At 38.7% G+C, this 19,562-nt stretch overlaps 1 protein-coding gene across 3 annotated transcripts in view; it reads left to right on the forward strand.

Moving 5' to 3' along the window:
- The window catches only part of USP13 (ubiquitin specific peptidase 13), a 1,684,661-nt gene that overhangs the window by 1,583,512 nt on the left and 81,587 nt on the right, over nucleotides 1-19,562 (forward strand). For all 3 annotated transcript variants that reach the window (XM_044070383.1, XM_044070384.1, XM_044070385.1), the window contains exon 19: nucleotides 390-558. In XM_044070383.1, the coding sequence (XP_043926318.1) occupies nucleotides 390-558 (169 nt within the window). The remainder of the gene's footprint in view (nucleotides 1-389; nucleotides 559-19,562) is intronic.

The following is a 19,562-nucleotide window of genomic DNA, read 5'->3' on the forward strand; positions in this document are numbered from 1 at the left end:
AAAGACAGGAATATGTAGTATGTTTAATAATCTTGTTTGAATGCAGCAGGAGATACCCCTGTTAGCGTCACGTTTTTCATTAGTAGAGATGCATTCCAAAGTACTTAGCAAGAAGCAGACAGTGGAAATGTCTGTAATGTTGATGCTGTTTTCTTTTTTTTAATTTCTCCCATCGGTTGCTACATGTAAGCATAGAAACATAACCGAATTTCTGTCCAGCATCAGACCTGATTGAACTAATGAAGAAAATCAAAACATGTAGCCTTTGACTTGAGATTAAAATGGTCTATGGATTCTGATCATAAATAAAATTATTTTCAGATACAGCTTTCTTTGTATTACGTGTGGTAAGATAAATTGAGTTCTTATTTTGTTACTTCTTATTACAGAACAACAATCTTGAGCATGCTCTCGACTGGATTTTTTCACATCCAGATTGCGAAGAAGAGGGTGAGGTTGCATCTAGTGAAGTAGAAAACCAAGCAGTAGGTAACTCCAGTGCTGCCGCCACAGCTGAGGCAGGTGCTGATGGACCTAGGATTCGAGATGGACATGGAAGTAAGTTAACCTCAAAGCAAAGCTAATGATGTAACATAAGCAGTCATTTAGCAAGAGTTATCCTTACAGATGCTTAAGGACAAGAAGTAGGCTTTTTTTGTAAACATTTTATAGAAATGATGCTTGCCTTTTTAAGAGCAAGTATCTTGTATATTAATGACTGTATAGAAGTTTCTATTGCTTACTGCTACTGTTTGTTTGAACAAAACATCACTATAACAAGCCATGTAGAAAGCGGAACATTTTAATTTGGACTGGAAGATCATTATTGCCCATAACCTCTCAACTCTCCAGATTTTTGAAGAATATCCATATTTTTATCTCATACTTGTGGTTTGTTTCTCATAAAATTTGTAGTTTTCTTGCATTTCCTGCACTACTCAGTTTGATTTAAAGTAATATGATAGCTATGTTGTATGTGGATAGTGAGGCTTAAGGTTGCATGCATCTGACACATTTGATTCGTAGTCAAGGATGTAGTAAATTAAGATACCAGCAGCTAGTTCTTGATCATGTAATGTTTCTTTTGCAGTCTTCTGTCCCTTGAGTTCCTTATTGTACTGACAATGTGGCATCTTATGTGATCTACTCCATCCACTTCAGCAGAATGGGTGGCACTGATATGGCATCTTAAGCCCCTTCCCCTAAGCTTAAATTCCTCACTCCCATAATGCATGCATTATCTTGTTTGCTGCAATTTGCATTGGATGGTGATCTTTCAGCTAGAGTACTAATTAACATTTTCTTATTAATCTGGGCAATAAACACCTGCCTTGTTAAACTTTTTGTACTTAGTTAGCTCAGGCTATTATTTAGCAAGGTTCTTTGTAGTTTCTTCATGTCTATGGCTTGGAAGCAACATTGATATTGATTTATTCAGTCCCATTTATGTTGTTGGCATCATCCATATTTCTGCTTTTGATGCTGAAGCCTTCCCTGGCACCAGGCTTGACCTTAGCAGCAAGCTTCAGCACTGATTCAGTCTTGGTCATGGGATGGACATCTTTTGCCCCAACGCTTTCAGTTTTAGCCACAAGATTTTGGAAATGGTTCCAAAGCATTCCTCTAGGATGTCAGACTATGGAGATGTACCTTCTACTTTGACTTCACCTGATGATACCTCAGTTTGGGACCTTCTGCCGTCATCCTTAGCCCTTTTGGTGGTGGCACCTGAACATTTCTGCAAACCCCAACTTTCTGGGGAAGAATCAGTTTTTGAAGGCTTGGTTGAGTCCCCACTGAGTGTTGCAAGAAAAGGGCGGTATAAGAAAAGGCACATTGACTTTTCACCAGAGTCTTCTACCCCAGACCTGGATTTCAGTAATGGGGAGACTTCTTATCAGTCCCTTCCAGAAGATGTCAAGATTATGTCCTTTCAGATCATTGTTGCAATATTCTTTACATAAGAGATCCTCTGCCAAGGATAGCCCAGCGTCTGGCCAGTATACAGGAGCCTTCAGATCTTATAGGCTCTGTACATCACATGTATGCTCCCTCCAGAAGGAATGGGGCATAAAGGTGACATATGGACACACTCATAACTTATTTGCTGGTGTACCAAATGCCATTATTGAACATTGGTCTAAATGCCCTTCTTTAGATCGTTCAGTGGTTTGTTTCCTCTGATCACCCTTCTAACCTGTTGCCAACTACTAAGCTCCTTCATGCAGATAAGGACAGTCGAGCTGTAGAAAGGTTGGGTAAAGAAATATTTACTGCTGCCACTCTGTCTTTTAGGGCTATTAATTACCAAACCCACATGACAAGGTATGTTTTGGTCTTCTTTTCCTGGTGGCTAAGGTGGTGTCTGACCTTCCTGATTCTGATGGGAAGGTTCAGCTCATTCCCTGCTTTAGTACATATCCCAGGTCATCCGTCACTCTATAAAATGCGGCTATGATGCACTTGATACCTCTTCCAGGGCTGATGCTTTTGGTTTTGTGGTGAAGCTTTGTTCTTGGCTATGTCTTCAGGCTTTATCTAATGATATTAAAGCCATGCTTTTAGAAGCCCCTCTGGATGACAAACATATTTTTGGGACAGCTGCTGCTGACCTATATAAGTCCCTACAGTATATGGATAAGGTCTCGCTATCCCCAAATCCCAGAGGAATTACCCCTCTAAATCTGCTTTTGTTCATAGGCAGACCTGCCCACCTCCCAAGGGTAAGAAGGGGTTTTGCATATTCACCCTGCTAAATCCACTCAGAAACCTTGTTCTCAGAAGCCTCTTTTTCAGGACAAGCTTGTCTCTGTTTGACTTTGGGTATTCTCTTCCTATCAGCGAGGTCCCTTTGTCCCTCCACCTTTCTCTGTTTCTTCTAATTTGGCGTCAGTTCACCTAAGACTCCTGGGTGCTGTCATTCATCAGGGGTATTTTATGGTTTGGAAGTCCCTTCTCCTCTTTTCAGCCATTCCTCAACCTCCTCTAGAACATCTTCCTCATTTCCCAAGGGTTCTGCAATCCCTTTTGTATCAGGTCACCATTCAGCCTATTCTACCCACCCATGTGGGAAAGGAGTTTTACTCCAGGATGTTTTTCCTTCCTTGAAAGGAGGGCATGTGGAGACCAATTGTGATGTTTTTCTGCTTAGCACCTTTTTCAAGATCCCTTTTTTCTGGATGTTGTCTCTTCAGACCTTGTTTCCTCTTCTTATTCCCCAGTTCATTTTGGTTTCTCTTACCTTCCTGTCCCCATTCACCCTTTGTTCAGTATTTTTTTACATTTCTATTTCTTCATCGCATTTTCAGTTGTCTACTTTGCCCTTTGGCCTGTGTACTGTTCCCAGGGTATTTACCAAATTCCTTGCTCCTGTCATTTCTTTTTGCAGGCTTCAGGGATGCATATTTTTCCCTTTGCGGATTACCTGCTTATACAGGCTCCTTCTCTCAGCAGTCTGTTGCAGGATCTCCAGTTTGCTGCTTGTCTTTCACAGACTCTTGAGTTCACCATAAATCTCAAGAAATCAGTTCTGACACCCTCCCAGGATTATGTTTTTCTCGGGTGCAGGCTTCAGACTATACAGATGCTGGCTTCTCTTCCTGCTCTCAAGGTTAAATCTCTGACAACCTTTTTTACAGTCTCTCCTTCCTCTGTCCTCTCTCATGGCCAGGGAGTTTCTAAGGGCTGTGGGATTTATTGCTTCCACTATTCCCATGCTTCTTCTCACCAGACTTTTGTCTGATTTTAAATTTTTCCAAGTCCTTTGGGTTTCTGATACCATGACGGGAATGGACCCCATTCCTAAGTCAAAGTATGATTAAAGTTCATGAAATTAGTATTGTTTCAGTCTTTGATGTCAGCCAGAAGTGCTCTTCGCAGCATCTAAATATGATTGTAGATTCTTTTTTTATAAGACCATTGCTCCTACTACTCGTATTGCTGTTGGAACTCTCTGGGTATCTTTCTTCCACATTGCTGTCGTTTCTGCTTGCAAATCCTCATATTTTATGACTTTGTGCCTCTCTGTATGTAATACACTGTAGTCACTGGGTGTGGTGATTTCAATGATCAATGCTGCTTTTGTCTTGTTTTCATGGACTACTATATCTGCTCTTCTAGCATCTATCTTTTGAACTGTTGGTAATGGATGATCCCATGTGAAATAGACTTTATCATTTTGTATGATGTTTTGTGGCTCATGTTTCCAATGTTTTTCAGCCACTAAAATACCATAATGTTTGTTTGCACAATCCTCAGTGCAACAGTCTTGCCACATTATTATGCCTTTCAGTATACAGTCCTTCTGCCATTAGTATGTCACAACAAACAATGAGGTGTGAAACTGTTTCCAGTTCTTTTTACAAAACCTGCATTTGTCTATTTCTCCCACATGTTCAATAAACTTTGTAAACCAACGTGTACGTAGCCCACTATCTTGTGCCACAAATGTTAACCTCTCATCTCTTGGTTTGAATTCACCTCTCCTTAACCATTCCTGGATTTGTTCCTGATCAACATGAGGTTCTTCCAGAAGTTTTCTATACTTGCAACTATATTTATGCATTTCCTCATTTCTTGCCTTCTCTTCTGGTCCTTCACCTTATATTCTTTGGTTTGTTTTTTTGGCACATTCAGTTGCTGCCTGATTTTTATCTACTTGTGGTTTGATTTCCATTCCTGCTTGATGTAGATATGCTTCTGCTAGCCTAAGTAGGGAAGTAATCTTAGATTTATTCTCCTCATGTTTCTAAACTTTCACTACATTTGGGTCTTGTGAAGTCAGCAGATATGTGGGGAGTCCCATGATTGCAGATCTATACATGTAATCAATTTCAAGGAGACTAATCCTTCCTTCAGAACGGGGAATACATAATCTTTGTATGCACTGATTTTTATAAATCATTTGGTGACCATGAAATATCCTTCTTGTTTTCCTATCTAATCTATCCATCACATTTTGGGGCCAGGTTTATAGCTTGGATTTTGTTCCTAGATGTCAACACTGTTTTCAAGATTAATTTAAGTCTTCCTTACTAAGTTTTATTCACATTTGTTCATGTTTTATTGTTGATCCTTCATCAATTGTGAAATATTTATACTCTCTCTCTTGCTCAAGTTCTTTTATATCACATTCTTGTCCCAAACCGATGTTTTCTTTGTACTGCTGTTTTCCTGCTTTAAAGGTTACTTTTGCACATTTATTAAGATCAAATGACATTCTTATATCACGTTAAAAATTTTGACAACTTGCAGTTTTGCTTTTACTTCCTCATGTGATGAGCTATACAGTCTTAAATCATCGACAAAGAGAAGATAAGTCTTTAGACTTTGTTCTTTTCTAGGAGCCAAATTATAGCCACGGCTTAACTTGTTAAGCAGACAGCTTAATGGGTTAAGGACAAGGCAGAATAGCAGCAGTGACAGAGTCACCCTGGACTATCCCCCTTTGAATTTTTATCCGTGGAATAATAATTTGTCCTTTATCATGGCTTAACTGCAAAGTGGTGTGCCACTGTTTCATGGTCACTGTAATGTAGTTGATCAGTGTAGGCTGTATATCATTTTTAAGCACTCATTTATCAATGAATGTAGAGTATTATCAAATGTTTTTTTGTATTCAGTCCATGGCATACTTAGATTCTTCCCCTTTTTACAGTTCTCCACTATGACTTTAACAACAAATGATCCATTGTTCCATATGTCTTTGTCTTCTAAATGACTATAAACTCTGTCGGCATCAAATTCAAGTGCATAGTTTATGCATCATACGAAGGCAAGTTATTGATCTATAATTTTTGGGGTACCTTACAGGTTTACTCTTAAGTAGGATCATCGTTTTTCCTGTTGTTAGCCAGGCTGGTGTCTGTTCTGGGTGCGCATATAAATATTTCTTACTCATGGCTAAATCTTTGTGCAAAGATGTTAATACTTTTAACCAGAAATTAGGTATTGCATCTGGGCCTGGAGTTTTCCAGTTAGAGGCTGTTCTTAACTTTGTTTCAATCTCTCTCTGGCTGTTACTTCATCCCATTTCATATCCTGTATGTTTAAACTTCTTATTGTTTCTTTTATTTCTTCTATCCCTTTAGCATCTTTGTTATGTTCCACAGCATCTTCATAGATAAGTCTCGAAAAATTGTCTATTTCTTCTTTTTTTGGTAGTCTTTCAATTTTTACCTTGTTTCCCAATTCTCTATAAATCTTTTTGGGTCATCAATGAGTTGCTTATTTTTTTACTTTTCCTTTATATTTATCTATGTATCTTCTAAGTTTTTCTGCCTGTGCTGAAATATTTAGTTTATTTGCAATAGTGCATTATAGATCCTTATCTGTTCTAATACTGCACATTGCTTTTATCACATCTATCTTTCTAAGTATTTTTGTTGATCTGTTCCCTCTTCTATATTCTTCTAATAGTGGCACTTGTTGTCTTAGTTACTTTATAGTTTTCTCTATTCAATACTTCCATGATGGTATTCAGTTTCTCCCCTTCATTTCCCACACTACCCTGTGTTCTTGTGGAAGAACTTTATCTGTTATTAATTTAGCTGCACATTAATATGTCCTGTTTATTTCTGTTATATCGCATGGATCTCTATGGATGGTCTTAATTACTGTGTTCATTTGTTTTATCGAACTTCTGACTTTTTGTTTTTTATTGACCTTCTGCAGTCTATTTCTGTCATTGATCTTAATATGTCTATCTCTATTAAATCAAGCAACTCTTCTCTTAGCTCATGTACTTCTAAACTGATAGCACACTTTTCTTGAGGAATTTTCAGTGATATGTCAAATCATTGTGGCTTCAACATTACCACCCCATAGAGTTCCCTTTTCCTTTACTTCCTTGTATCAAACTGGAGCATCAGTGGCGGATTCAACATCTCTCTGTTTCTCTTTCTCTCTATCTCAATCCAAGGCTTCTAAGAAACTATTCACAGACGCCTCAGACTTGGGGTAGGGACTTCTTGTGGCCCCTTAAAAGTCCAGGTTCTATTGTCTTCTCATCAGAGGTCACATTGTATCAGCATAAAAGAGATGAGAGCTATGATTCTGTCTCTTCAAGCTTTTCATTCCCTTTTTCACCCTGCCCCTCTGAATGTCTTCACAGACAATAGCACTGTGATGTGGCACATCAGCAAGCGGGGGGGGTGGGGGGTGGGGGGGGTTACAACAGCCTTATCTCCTTTTCCTCTTTTGCAAATTATCTGTTCAGGCATGGGATCTACCTGTCAGGTGTAAAGTCACTCTTCAGGTGGTTTACATTCCTTCAGAGCACAGTTTAGTGGCAGACTCATGGAGCAGATCTAGAACACAGGCTCATGAATGGATGCTTCACAGAGACATGTTTTTGGACATAGTCCATTGGTGAGGTATTCCTCAGGTAGATCTTTTTGCCTTCCCTCGGAACAGACAACTTCCTGTCTTCTGTTCAATAGTACCAAGTTCTCTGACTTGTAAAGTGGATGCCCTGCCTTTCTTTGGAAGGAGATGTTTCTGTATGCCTTCCTCCCCCTGCCTTTGTTGCCAAGAGTTCTGCAAAAGATCAGTCAGGACTCTCCCAAAACCTTGCTGGTAACTTCCTTTTGGCCTAGACAGCATTGGTTCCTCTTTCTTTATCATTTGGCCAAGGGTAGTCTCCACAAGTTACCTCATGGGGTGGATTTTCTCACACAAGACCAGGGGTCTATTATCCATCTTCACCTGTCCACTCTTCAACTGACACTGTGGTTGATAGGGTTTTGATTCCTTTCTGGCACCTTTTTTGTGAAGATGTGCTCTTGGTTTTGTAGGATGCCAGGAAACCCAGCATCAGAAAATCATATATGTCCAAATGGAAAAGACTTTTTGTCTGGTGCCTCTCTTGCCATCAGGATCCCCTCTCTGTAGAGGTTTCTGTGGTTCTTTTTTATTTGCGGATCTGCTCCTTGCTGGGTTGGCATATTCTTCAGTTAAGGTTCATCTTTCAGCAATTATTGCTTGTCTGCCCTTGAATCCTCCTTTGGCCACTTGGTTTGAAGTCAAGCAGTTCCTTAAAAGGGCCTTCATATCAGGCCTCCCAGAAAGCCTGTTCCACCTTCTTGGGACCTCAGTTTTGTACTTGAAAAATTGACTCAATCTCCTTTTGAACTGGCTGGTTCAGCTTCCTTACAACATTGTACGTGGAAGACTGTTGTTCTTGGCTCTTACTTCAGTCAAGCGAGTGTCTAAATTTCAGGCACTTATGGCTGTTCCTCCTTTTTATTTTTTCAGAGACAAGATGTCTCTTCGAATTAATCCTTCTTTCATGCCCAAGGTAGTTAATGAGTTGTCCCTTAATTAGTCTTTTCACCTTCATTCATTTTTCCTTCTCCACAGTCTGCTAGTGAGAAGGTTCTCCATACCTTGGATCGGAATATCAGTTCAGGTATTATTTAGATAAAATAAAGACAATTCACAAGTTGAGCATTTTTTTTTTGTTTCTTTTCATCCCAGGACTTTGGGATTAGCTGTCTTTTCCTGGATTTCTAAGGCCATTTTCTTTTGTTATTCTTTTCATGGCAAATTCATTCTTCCTGTGTAAAGGCACATTCTGCCAAGGCAGTTGCCTTATATGGTACCTTTTCAAGGGTTTGGACATTTCCATCCTTGAGACTGCTATGTGGACCTCTCTTCGTACTTTCACTAAACATTTTAAATTGGATGTTATTTCCAGGGCTAGGGTGGGTTTTGCCAGGGCTAGTCTGCATGGGTTTGTAGAGGGCTCTTCCATGTCTTTCTCCTCCCAGCTTTCTCCTTCTTCTTAGATCTTGTACTCTCTGTTATGTAAAGAATACTGCAACAGTGACATGGAAGGACATAGTGCAGTTTAAAATCTTACCATAATATTAGATCTCCTCCTTTTCACTATTGGAGTATTCAGTCCCTTCATCCTCTTTCCTAGGCATTACCCCTGTGCTTTTGCTACCCTTCTGGCCATGGGTCTCTTGCTTCCTTTTCCTTCTGTCTTTTCTTCATCTGGACATACATGTTCTCTTGTTTCCCTGAGGATACACTTTACCTCCTGGGGCAATTTAGTTCTGAGTGTTTGTGTCTGTACGTCATCTTTAAGCCCCACATTTTACGTGGGGAGCATACATATGAAGTAAGGCACCCATAAGATCTAAAGGCTCTGGTATACTGGCTGGACATTGGGTTATCCTTGGCAGGAGTTCCTTTATGCAAAGAATACTGCAACAATGAAGAGAAGGACATCTACAGTTATAGTAAGATCTTACATAACTGTACTTTCATTATATTGATCACTTTCTGCAGCAACCTTAGGTTTACGGATTATATCCTGCCAAGGATATAACAACCAGATAGCTTCCAAAGCTTCAGAGCATCTTCCACATGTTCAAACCATTAGCAGCTCAAACGTAGCTGCCTAAAAAGATAGGTTTCAGTGATAAGGCTTTTGAGGATTGATGATTGGCTTGTGCTGTTCTATTACTCCGCAGACAAGTTCCTTTTGGGAAAAACCCACCCATATTTAAAAATGTATTGGTTAAATATACTTTTCTGTTTAGAAAAGTTATGTTTCATTTTATGTTTTTTGTTTTAACAAACTTTGTCAAGACTTGAAAAATGTTCTTTATTTTACATTTTGGGGTCATCAAAGTGTATTAAAGTACTTTTTAATGTATTGTAATTTTTTCTCCAATAAAAATTTTAAATTTTTGCCAGTTTGTGCTGCTGTTTTCCCCAAGAAAGAGGCACCATTTTCAGTTTGACCATAGAGCAAACTACTGATCCCATAGTCAGTCCTTTTTCCATCCACAAAAAGAAAAAGTTAAGTAAACAACCTTTGCCACCACAGTAGGCTAGCAGTTTCTCAGATGAAGATAGGTGATTCTGCTGTGGCCAAAGCTGGATCCTCAGTCCACTCATCTTTTACTTTTAATCCCTCTGGTGTAGTATGTACAGCCACTAGGACCAGGAGTTAGCCACATCCTGTTTGGGTCTCCTCAATGGGCAAGGGAAAGCCACTCTTGTTGGTCCTGGGACAGGGAGCAGGGAAGTCTTCCCTTTCAGAATGTTGTGCTCATCCCTGTGGAAGCTGCCACTGCCATTAACAACCCAGATGACTCCGTTTTATTCCTGTCAAAAAAATAAATAAAACTAAACATGTAGCTGCTCCTGCTCAAATTTCCCTGGACAGGAGTAGTTTATTTGGTCTGACACAGGGCCTTATTCGGGCTATTGATGCTTTTTTATAAGGTGGTTTCTAGTAAAAGAAAAAGGGATGCCTCTCTTCCTTAAGAGATTTAAGATTCTGAATCAGGACATGAAGATGAAGGATCAGATGCAGCATTATTTTCCTCAGATTTTGGATTCTGATCTGATTCTCCCTGTGAAAGTTTCACTTTCTGTTTTTATGAGAGTATTTCCAGAAAGTGACAGGGTTTATGTGGGAGAACACTGAGGTTTCTCAGTCCCTGAAAAATACTATGAGCTGTTACAAATGGAATTTCCAGAACCCTCCCCCTTTCCTCCTGTGTGCTTTCAGCATTGGCCTGGAGTTTTTCTTTTTTTGCTCAAAAAAATTTTTTTTTATTGATTTATTTCAAAAATATTAGAGTTTTGCCTGCAGTTTTTCTGATGGTCAGTCTGCTGCCCCTAAAAAAGGTAGATACATTTGTATAAAGTTCTCAGTCTTTTAAATTTTATTATACGCTTCCCAAACTTGACCCAGTAACTATAGCTTTATTTAATCCTGCAGCAAAATAAACATTGTTAATTCCAATCCTTCACTTTCTGACAATGATGGTAAAATAAGTAATAAGTTAATATATCTCTGTTTATACCCGTCTGATTGAATTTATCTGGCAATCAGCTAAATTCCTGCTTTTATGTATATATTAGTGTAATCAAACCAACTAGATTCCCGCTTTTATGTGTATATTCTGTATATATTACTGTAATCATTATGTGTAACACTGTTTCTACTTCTGTACCAATTAATGTTTAATTTTTTCTGTATCTATGTTCTTGTCAGAGCTTTTCTTCCTGGACCTCCACTGAAAATGAGCTCTTTTAGGCCCAGTGGACTTTCCCGGTAAACAAATACAATAAAATGCAATAAAATAAATAAAAATAAAGTATGGGAAAAAGTGCATGCTTCTGCAACCTTGATTTTCAGAATTTTTTAATTATTGGGCTAATACGCTAAAGTTAATTCTATTTAATTGTGAAAGTATGAGGAATGCTTTGTCTGCAGTTTCTTCTTGTGAGGAAAATCTGTTTTAAAAATGGTTTTGTTTCTTCCATTTCACAGGTCGCAACCCATTGTTTAAAGTGTGTGTATGGCTCTGTTGATACTACTTTCAGAATTATGTCCACTGGTATGGTTTTAAGGATGTTTGTTGCATGGTTGCATTCTCAGAACCTCCCAAAGATGTGAAAAATGAGATTTTAAATTATCCTTTGGACAGAGAGTTAGTTTGTGGACCATTTTCTACAGAGGGTATCAAAAACTCTGATGAGAGGGATAAATTGATTCAGATTTTTCAGCCCTCCCATTCAAATTTTCCAAGGGATTCACTACTGCCTCATCTACTTTTGGCAAGAAACAAAATAAGCAGTCACAACAAAATGCTGGTAAACAGACATTTAAGAAGTCATTGCAAGGGAGTTCCAAAAAAAAGGCAAGACCCCCCCAAAAACAAAGGTCAGGCTAACAAGTCAAAATGACTACATAAGGGACCATGCCCCCTCCCCCGCCAACCCTTTTCCCTTCCAGAAAGTCTGAATCTCCATTTATTTCTTTTGGCAATAGATAGTCTTAGACAAATGAGTTCTGAAGATCATTCATCAAGGTTACTGCAGTGGGAGGCAATTTATCCTTTCTCAGGAAGAAATTCTTCATCCTCCAGACCAGACCTCAGTAACACTTCTGTCTTTAAACATGGTGCTGTTTGAAAGAGTAATAGAGCCAGTCCCTCCTTACCAGTTTGGGAAAGGTTTTTATTCAAAGATGTTTTTAGCGCTAAAGAAAGAAAGTGCCTGGAAACCAATTTTGCATTTCTTTCCTAAACCAATTTACGATAGTGCCCAATTCAAAATACTCTCATTTCACAATCTGTTACCTCTTTTTTGTTGTTTAAGTTTTCTAATAACACCAGATTTTAAAGATGCTTAGCATCACATCCCTGTTCATCCATATTTCAGGATAAGGTTTTATGTGTTTCTGGATCACGTTATCAGTTCTCTGCCTTAACCTTTGGACTATCGACTGCACAAGAGAGTTCTCAAAGTGACTCTCTCCAATTATAACATCGTCGACTACAGGATATCCACATTTTGTCTATATTTAGACATAAAGTGTAAGGAGTCTCTCTCTCTGTCTCTGTCTCTCTCTGAGAGAGAGAGTAATCTGTCGTATGATCTGGATTTCCAAGAGAACATTCAAAAGTCTTTATTCACTCCATCACTCAGGATTGTGTTCCTGGGGTGTCTACTAGACACCTCAGTTCAAAGAGGTTTTTTTTCCCACAGGAAAAAATATATTTATATATTCTCTTTTCAGTCTTTATAAATGATCTTCATACAGTGATCCCTCAGGCCATCTGCATTCAATATGCAGATGACTCTACACTACTCTGCTCTGATACATCCTTAGTCTACCTACTATCCACAACCCAGCTCACTTTGACTACAGTAGAAAACTGGTTATCAGGCCGAAACCTGATCCTGAACCCAAACAAAACCAAACTACTACTCTTTCATCCTACCCAGAAACCCTCTCCTACTCCCTTTACTATACAATCCAACAACGGGACTATCATCTCCCCTGACTCCCATACCAAACTCCTTGGAGTTACCATTGGCAATAAACTGCGATTTGACATGCACATTAACCAGGCCATCAAAACCATTAACATGAAACTAGGGTCTCTATACAAAATAAAATCTTTCCTAACTCCAAAAGCCAAAGTAGCCATCGCCCGCTCACATCTCCTCTCAACCCTACTATATGCCTCCCCCATACTGACTAACCTTTATAAAGTTGATCTGAACAAACTTACAAGCTGCTATAATAACATCGCCAGATTTGCAACTGGCATGCCTTACAGGACCCACCACTGCCAAAACCTAAAAGACCTGGGCTGGATTGAACTGCCAAATCTTCTCCATTTGAACCAACTCCTTGAGGCTTTTAAAATTCTCAAACAACCTGGCAACTCTCCAGCACTGAAAAACCTTATTATACCGTACACTAATCTCAGCTGCCTACGCTCATCAAATAGGCTACTTGTCCAAACAGTCAAATCCCATAACTCAGGGGGAGATGCTCTGTTTGCCAACACTATTGGTAAAATATGGAACTCCCTCCCCTCTAACCTCACTCTATCAAGCTCCCTGGTCCAATTCAAAAAGGATCTAAAACTCCATTTCAAGTCACACTGGCTATGTCTGTGCTCTGTCCCAGACTAACTCTTCTTTATGAAGCCAAAGTCCACGCTCCAACTAATGAATATCCCTAGGACTTAAACTCTCTCATTTATGATCTAACACTGTATTACCAAATCGAATAGATGCCCAAAACATGAAGCTTGACAACCTCCTACTATGTAATAGTATAATTTCTGCTGCTATACAACTGTACTTTGTGAGTGCTACTCCTAAGATGTTACTTCCTTAGGTCATATGCATATCTCATGTTCTTTTCCTCATTGCACGTGCTATGTTTCTCCTATGTGCTGTTAATGTAACAATATGTAACTTTGTAAATTGTATGACATTTGCTTTTGTATCCCGTACATTATTTGCTGTAAATGTGGAGCTTTTCTCCCCGGGCCTCCGCTGAAAATGGACATGTGTCCAGTCGGATCATCCCGGTCAACAAATGCAAAAAAATTACAAATAAATAAATAAATTTATATCTATATATATTTCTAGGGTTTTTCACTCAGACTTTGGTCTCTGCAATCTCAAGATTTTGGGCCTAATGACATCAGTGTCTGTGATTCTTATGACACCCCCTGGCAAGTGTCATATGAGAAAGATAACAGTGGTATCTGAATTCTCTTTGATCCATAATCAATACCCATTATCTTGTCAAATCCCAGTTCTGGGATTTGTCAGAAGAGAAATAACTTGGTGGATCTAGCATTTATCCTTTGGGTCCCCCTACCTTCCCCACCCCACATGCACACAGTACAAAGCAACCAGTTACCACAGATGCGTCAGACTTTCCTTGGGGAACAGTATCAGGAAGGATAAAAGTACAACATGTTTGGGACACTAAGGACAGATACGGTATATAAATATAAAAAAGATGCTTGCTGTAATCAAGGCAGTCAACTGTCTGAATCATCTTTGGGCACTTGGACCTTTTCAGTTTGTTAGAGACAATACCACAGTTATGTGGTACAGCAGCAAGCAAGAAAAAACGAGGTCTTACCCCCCCCCCCTTTGCAGACTAGCCACATTAGTATAAGATATAGCTTTTCAACACAATCTCACTCTATAGGTATCTTACATCTCATCAGAGAAAAAATGTGTGGCAGACAAGCTGAAAAGGCCAAAGGCAGACCCTCAAAAATAGAAACTAGATTGTGGGGTTCAGGATTTGATCCATTTTTGAGGAGTTCCTCAAGTTAGAACTCTTTGCTACCTCTCTGAACAGTCAGCTGTTAAAAGTATGTTACCGAACTCCATGCAAGAAGTCCTGGAAGACAGATATCTTTTCTTTTCCTTGGACTGGAATGTTCCTGTAAGATTTTCCACCAATAGCTAGAGTACTTCTGAAGATTCATAAGGAAACCCCAAAGAACATTGTGGTGACTTCCTTCTGGACCAGGCAACATGGTTATGTCTTCTTTTGGAAATGGGCAATTACCAAAAGCTTTCTCAAGAATGGATCTTCACAGACAAGAACAGGGATGTTTGATACACTCCAACCCCAACTTCAGCTGACTGACTGAATGATAGGGTCTTAATGCCCTTTAGGGACCTGTTTACTGAGGATATGCAGCAGGCACTAATGGAGGCAAGAAAGCCTGCTACTAGAAAATCATAGATTAGCAACGTTTTTTTAATTGGGGCCAGTACCCTGAACAGCACCCTTTCAGGAAAAGTGTTTCTCTGGTTTTACATTATTTGTAATTGTTACTTTTTATTTCTTTATTTATATAGATACTGATTTATTTATATATTTTTGCATAGAAAAAAAACTGTGTATATACATTCCAGTGAACAAGTACAGTGCAAATGTGTAATCTACACACACACACACACACACACACACACACACACACACACACACACACACACACACACACAGGGGATATAAAAAGTGTACACACCCCTGTCAAAATGCCAGGTTTTTGTGACATAAAAAATGAGACCACAATAAATCATTTCAAAGCTTTTGTTACGTTAAATGTAACCTATAACCTGTACAATGCAACTGAAAAACAAACAAATCTGTTAGGGGAAAAAATATAAAAAAATAAAAAGCATACAATAAGCTGGTTGCATAAGTGTGCACACCCTTAAACTAATATTTTGTTGAAGCACCTTTTGATTTAATTACAGCATTCAGTCTTCTTGGGTAGAAGTCTATCAGCATGGCACATCTTGGCTTGACAATATTTACCTACTTTTCCTTGCAAAAGCGCTCCAAATCTGTCAGATTATGAGGGCATCTCTTGTGCACAGCCCTCTTCAGGTCACCCCACATATTTTCTATTGGATCTAGGTCTGGGCTGTGGCTTGGCCATTCGAAAACTTTAATTTTCTTCCTTTGTTGATTTGGATGTATGCTTGGGGTCATTGTCATGTTGAAAGGTGAAATTCCTCTTTTGGGCCAAAAGTGACTGGTATTTGGAACTGTTCATAAGTCCCTCCACCTTGACTAAATCCCCAGCTCCAGCTGAAGGAAAGCAATCCCAAAGCATGATAACTGCCACCACCATGCTTCACCGTGGGTATGGTGTTCTTTTGGTGATGCGAAGTGTTGCTTTTGCACCAAAAGTACCTTTTGGAATTGTGACCAAAAAGTTCAACTTTTGTCTCATCAGACCGTAATACATTTTCCCACATGCTTTTGGGAGACTTGATGTGTTGCTTTGCAAATTCTAGCCAGGCCTGGATGTTTTTCTGTGTAAGAAAAGACTTCTGTCTTCCAACCCTACCCCATAGTCCAGACATATGGAGAATACGGGAGGTTGTCACATGTAGTACACAACCAGTACTTGCAAGAAAGTCCTGCAGCTCCTTCAGTGTTGCTGTAGGTCTCTTGGCAGCCTCGCTGACCAGTTTTTGTCTTGTCTTTTCATCAATTTTGGAGGGACATCATCTTCTTGACTGTTCTTTGTAACGTCACTGGTGTCCCATATTTTCTCCACTTTTTAATGACTGTGTTTTTCACTGTGTTCCATGGTATATCCAGTGCTGTGGAAATTTTTTGTACCCTTCTCCTGACTGATACCTTTCAACAATGAGATCCCTTTGATGCTTTGTAAGCTCTCTGCGAACCATGGCTTTTGCTGTAGCAGGCAACTGAGTAAATGTCAGGAAAATCCTGCTAGGACAGCTGAACTTTATTTGGGGTTAATCAGAGTCTCTTTAATTGATGTCAGGTGTGTACCCAAGAAGACTGAATGCTGTAATCAAAAGGTGCTTCAACAAAGTATTAGTTTAAGGGTATGCAAACTTCTGCAACCAGCTTATTGTATGTCTTTTACTTTTATATTTTTTCCTCTAACAGATTTGTTTTTCAATTGAATTGTACAGGTTATAGGCCACATTAAAGGTGGGAAAAGTTATGGAATGATTTATTGTGGTCTCATTTTTTATATCACAAAACCTGGCATTGTAACACTTTGTATATCCACTGTACATGTGTTAGTTTCTGGGTCGATCTTCACTGAATCTTGAGAGAGGAGAAGAGACTTGGAAACTTGGAAAGGAGTGGTTAGGTTAAGTGATATGTCCTGTGTTGAAGCAGGAGCATTTGGCTTGGATAAAGAGCTTTTTGAGTTGCATTCTGAGTTTAGAATAACCGTTCATTTCCCTAATGTCGATGGGGGAGCTTGCCAAAGAGTAGGTACTTGAGAGGAGAAAGCATGAGCTCTTGTGTGGAGCTTGGTTTTAGGGGTGTGAGAGTTGGTGTGGCTTGTGAGTGGTGTCTCATTTATATGAGGAGGTTTTTATCATGAAGTCCAGCTGCAAGGTTAGTAAATGTGTGGAGGTAGATTAATTTGTAGATTTATGATCCTAAAAAATAATTTAATCTTTGTTTTATCGATAGCCGTTTGGCTTTTTCTAAAGCCATGCAATGATGCTAATAGAAATGTGAGTTTGTAATGAATCGACGGATGCTGTCAGACTAGTCTGGTGTGTGGCAATGTTTTTCTTGGAGGCAAAAGCAAAAATTGGCAGCCCAAATTCAAGTTGAGAAAGGAGAACTCCTTTACCATTGCCTGCTCTGATTGGTTGTGATAGAAATGGCGAGATTTTTTTGGCCCAGAAGAGAAGCAAGTTTATTTTGGCTCTGACTTTGTCTATGTGGAAATGGAAGTTTAGTGACTGATCGAGCCATAGTCCTAGGTATTTGAAGGTGGAATTGTCTCTATGGCATGGTTGTGTAGGCCACAGTTAGTTAAGAGTCATGCCTGACCTATGGCCTTTTTTATTTCTCCATCAAGGTTCATTGGTCGGCCATTTCAGCATGTCTGCTCATGGATCCCCCTCTTTCATTGCTTACTTATGTGAACATGTTTTTGAAAGGTGTTTTGAGTAAGAGACCTTCAAAAAACAATCTAGAAATTGTCTCATTTACTCAGACAACCTTTTAATCCTTAAAGAAACTAACACAGTAGGCAAAGGATGTACATACATAACTCAAAAAAATAACGGACCAACTGCAGCCAAGTAGAACGTTAAAAACTGCTTTACTGCGTGAGCGCTTTCATGCAGATATTATCCGCACTTCTTCAGACAAACAGAAACACAATGATTACAGCTTAAATAATTACATACATAATCAAGCAATTTAACAATCAATTACAATTAATTAAGTTAAATTGACTTGTTGCATTTAAAGCAATTGCATACTACTATAGACTCAAGTCATTCAATGTGGTATAAAACAATCTTATCTAATATACAGTAAGAATGCATACAAAACCAACACCATACTAAAACAAATAATATATAAAAATACATGCAAATACTTGTTCATATTGTTAATACTATATCTTCCAATAGATTACTCTAACTTAAATTTTCCTGACATACTTAAAATAAAGAACAGGTACAGTTTTCCTTCTGTTAATGTTAACTCTATCCAAAAAAAAAAAAAAAAAAAAAAAAAAAAGACAAGAGAGGGGGCCCTTGGAACTTGCTATTAGAAGAACAAGAGCTTTTGTGGCAATTAAAAACTAATGCCCAAGTTTACCCAGGTCTTAATGAGTTTTGTTCAATCAAATGTTTGTTAAAACTCAAGGCTATCCTTAGATAGTAATTTGGATAGAGTTAACATTAACAGAAGGAAAACTGTACCTGTTCTTTATTTTAAGTATGTCAGGAAAATTTAAGTTAGAGTAATCTATTGGAAGATATAGTATTAACAATATGAACAAGTATTTGTATGTATTTTTATATATTATTTGTTTTAGTATGGTGTTGGTTTTGTATGCATTCTTACTGTATATTAGATAAGATTGTTTTATACCACATTGAATGACTTGAGTCTATAGTAGTATGCAATTGCTTTAAATGCAACAAGTCAATTTAACTTAATTAATTGTAATTGATTGTTAAATTGCTTGATTATGTATGTAATTATTTAAGCTGTAATCATTGTGTTTCTGTTTGTCTGAAGAAGTGCGGATAATATCTGCATGAAAGCGCTCACGCAGTAAAGCAGTTTTTAACGTTCTACTTGGCTGCAGTTGGTCCGTTATTTTTTTGAGTTTCTTAGTTTTTGTTTTTACGTTTTTGGTTTATGTACATACATAACTTCCTTGGAGGCATGAATCTCATTTACAAAATTGTCAAGAACATACACACCACATCTTCCCACGTACCACTCACTACACACACACAGACCTTCTTATGTTGAGGCACTTAAAAGAAACCTCTCCAAACCTCAAAAACCTCCTAAGCCATCAAACTGCAACACCTACCCTCAGAAATCACTAAAGCACACACCAAAATCAGCACCTATCACTACACATAAGCCAGCACCCAATGATCCTCCAAGATGAAAGCCCATAAGGCAATCAATCACTTTACCTAGTACTTTTGTCATAGGTGAGCTATTGTATAACATGCAGATACTCCTCTCACTTGGATGGACAAGGAGACGATATCAGTTAGTTGCCTATCTGGAGCTGGGATATTCAATATCACACATGCACTCAAGTCACTGCACCACAGGTACCATTATGATTCTGTCATAGTCCTTGCCAGTATAAATGACCTGAGGCAAACCTTACTAGACTATATGAAAAGAGACATTATGAATCTGTCTGAATGTGTCACAGACAGGTACGTGCCTTTAACTGAGCAGCATTCTGCCTTCAACAAGG

The sequence above is a fragment of the Protopterus annectens genome, chromosome 4.part1 (assembly GCF_019279795.1).
Source record: "Protopterus annectens isolate FY-2018-M chromosome 4.part1, PAN1.0, whole genome shotgun sequence".
Lineage (NCBI taxonomy): Eukaryota > Metazoa > Chordata > Ceratodontiformes > Protopteridae > Protopterus > Protopterus annectens.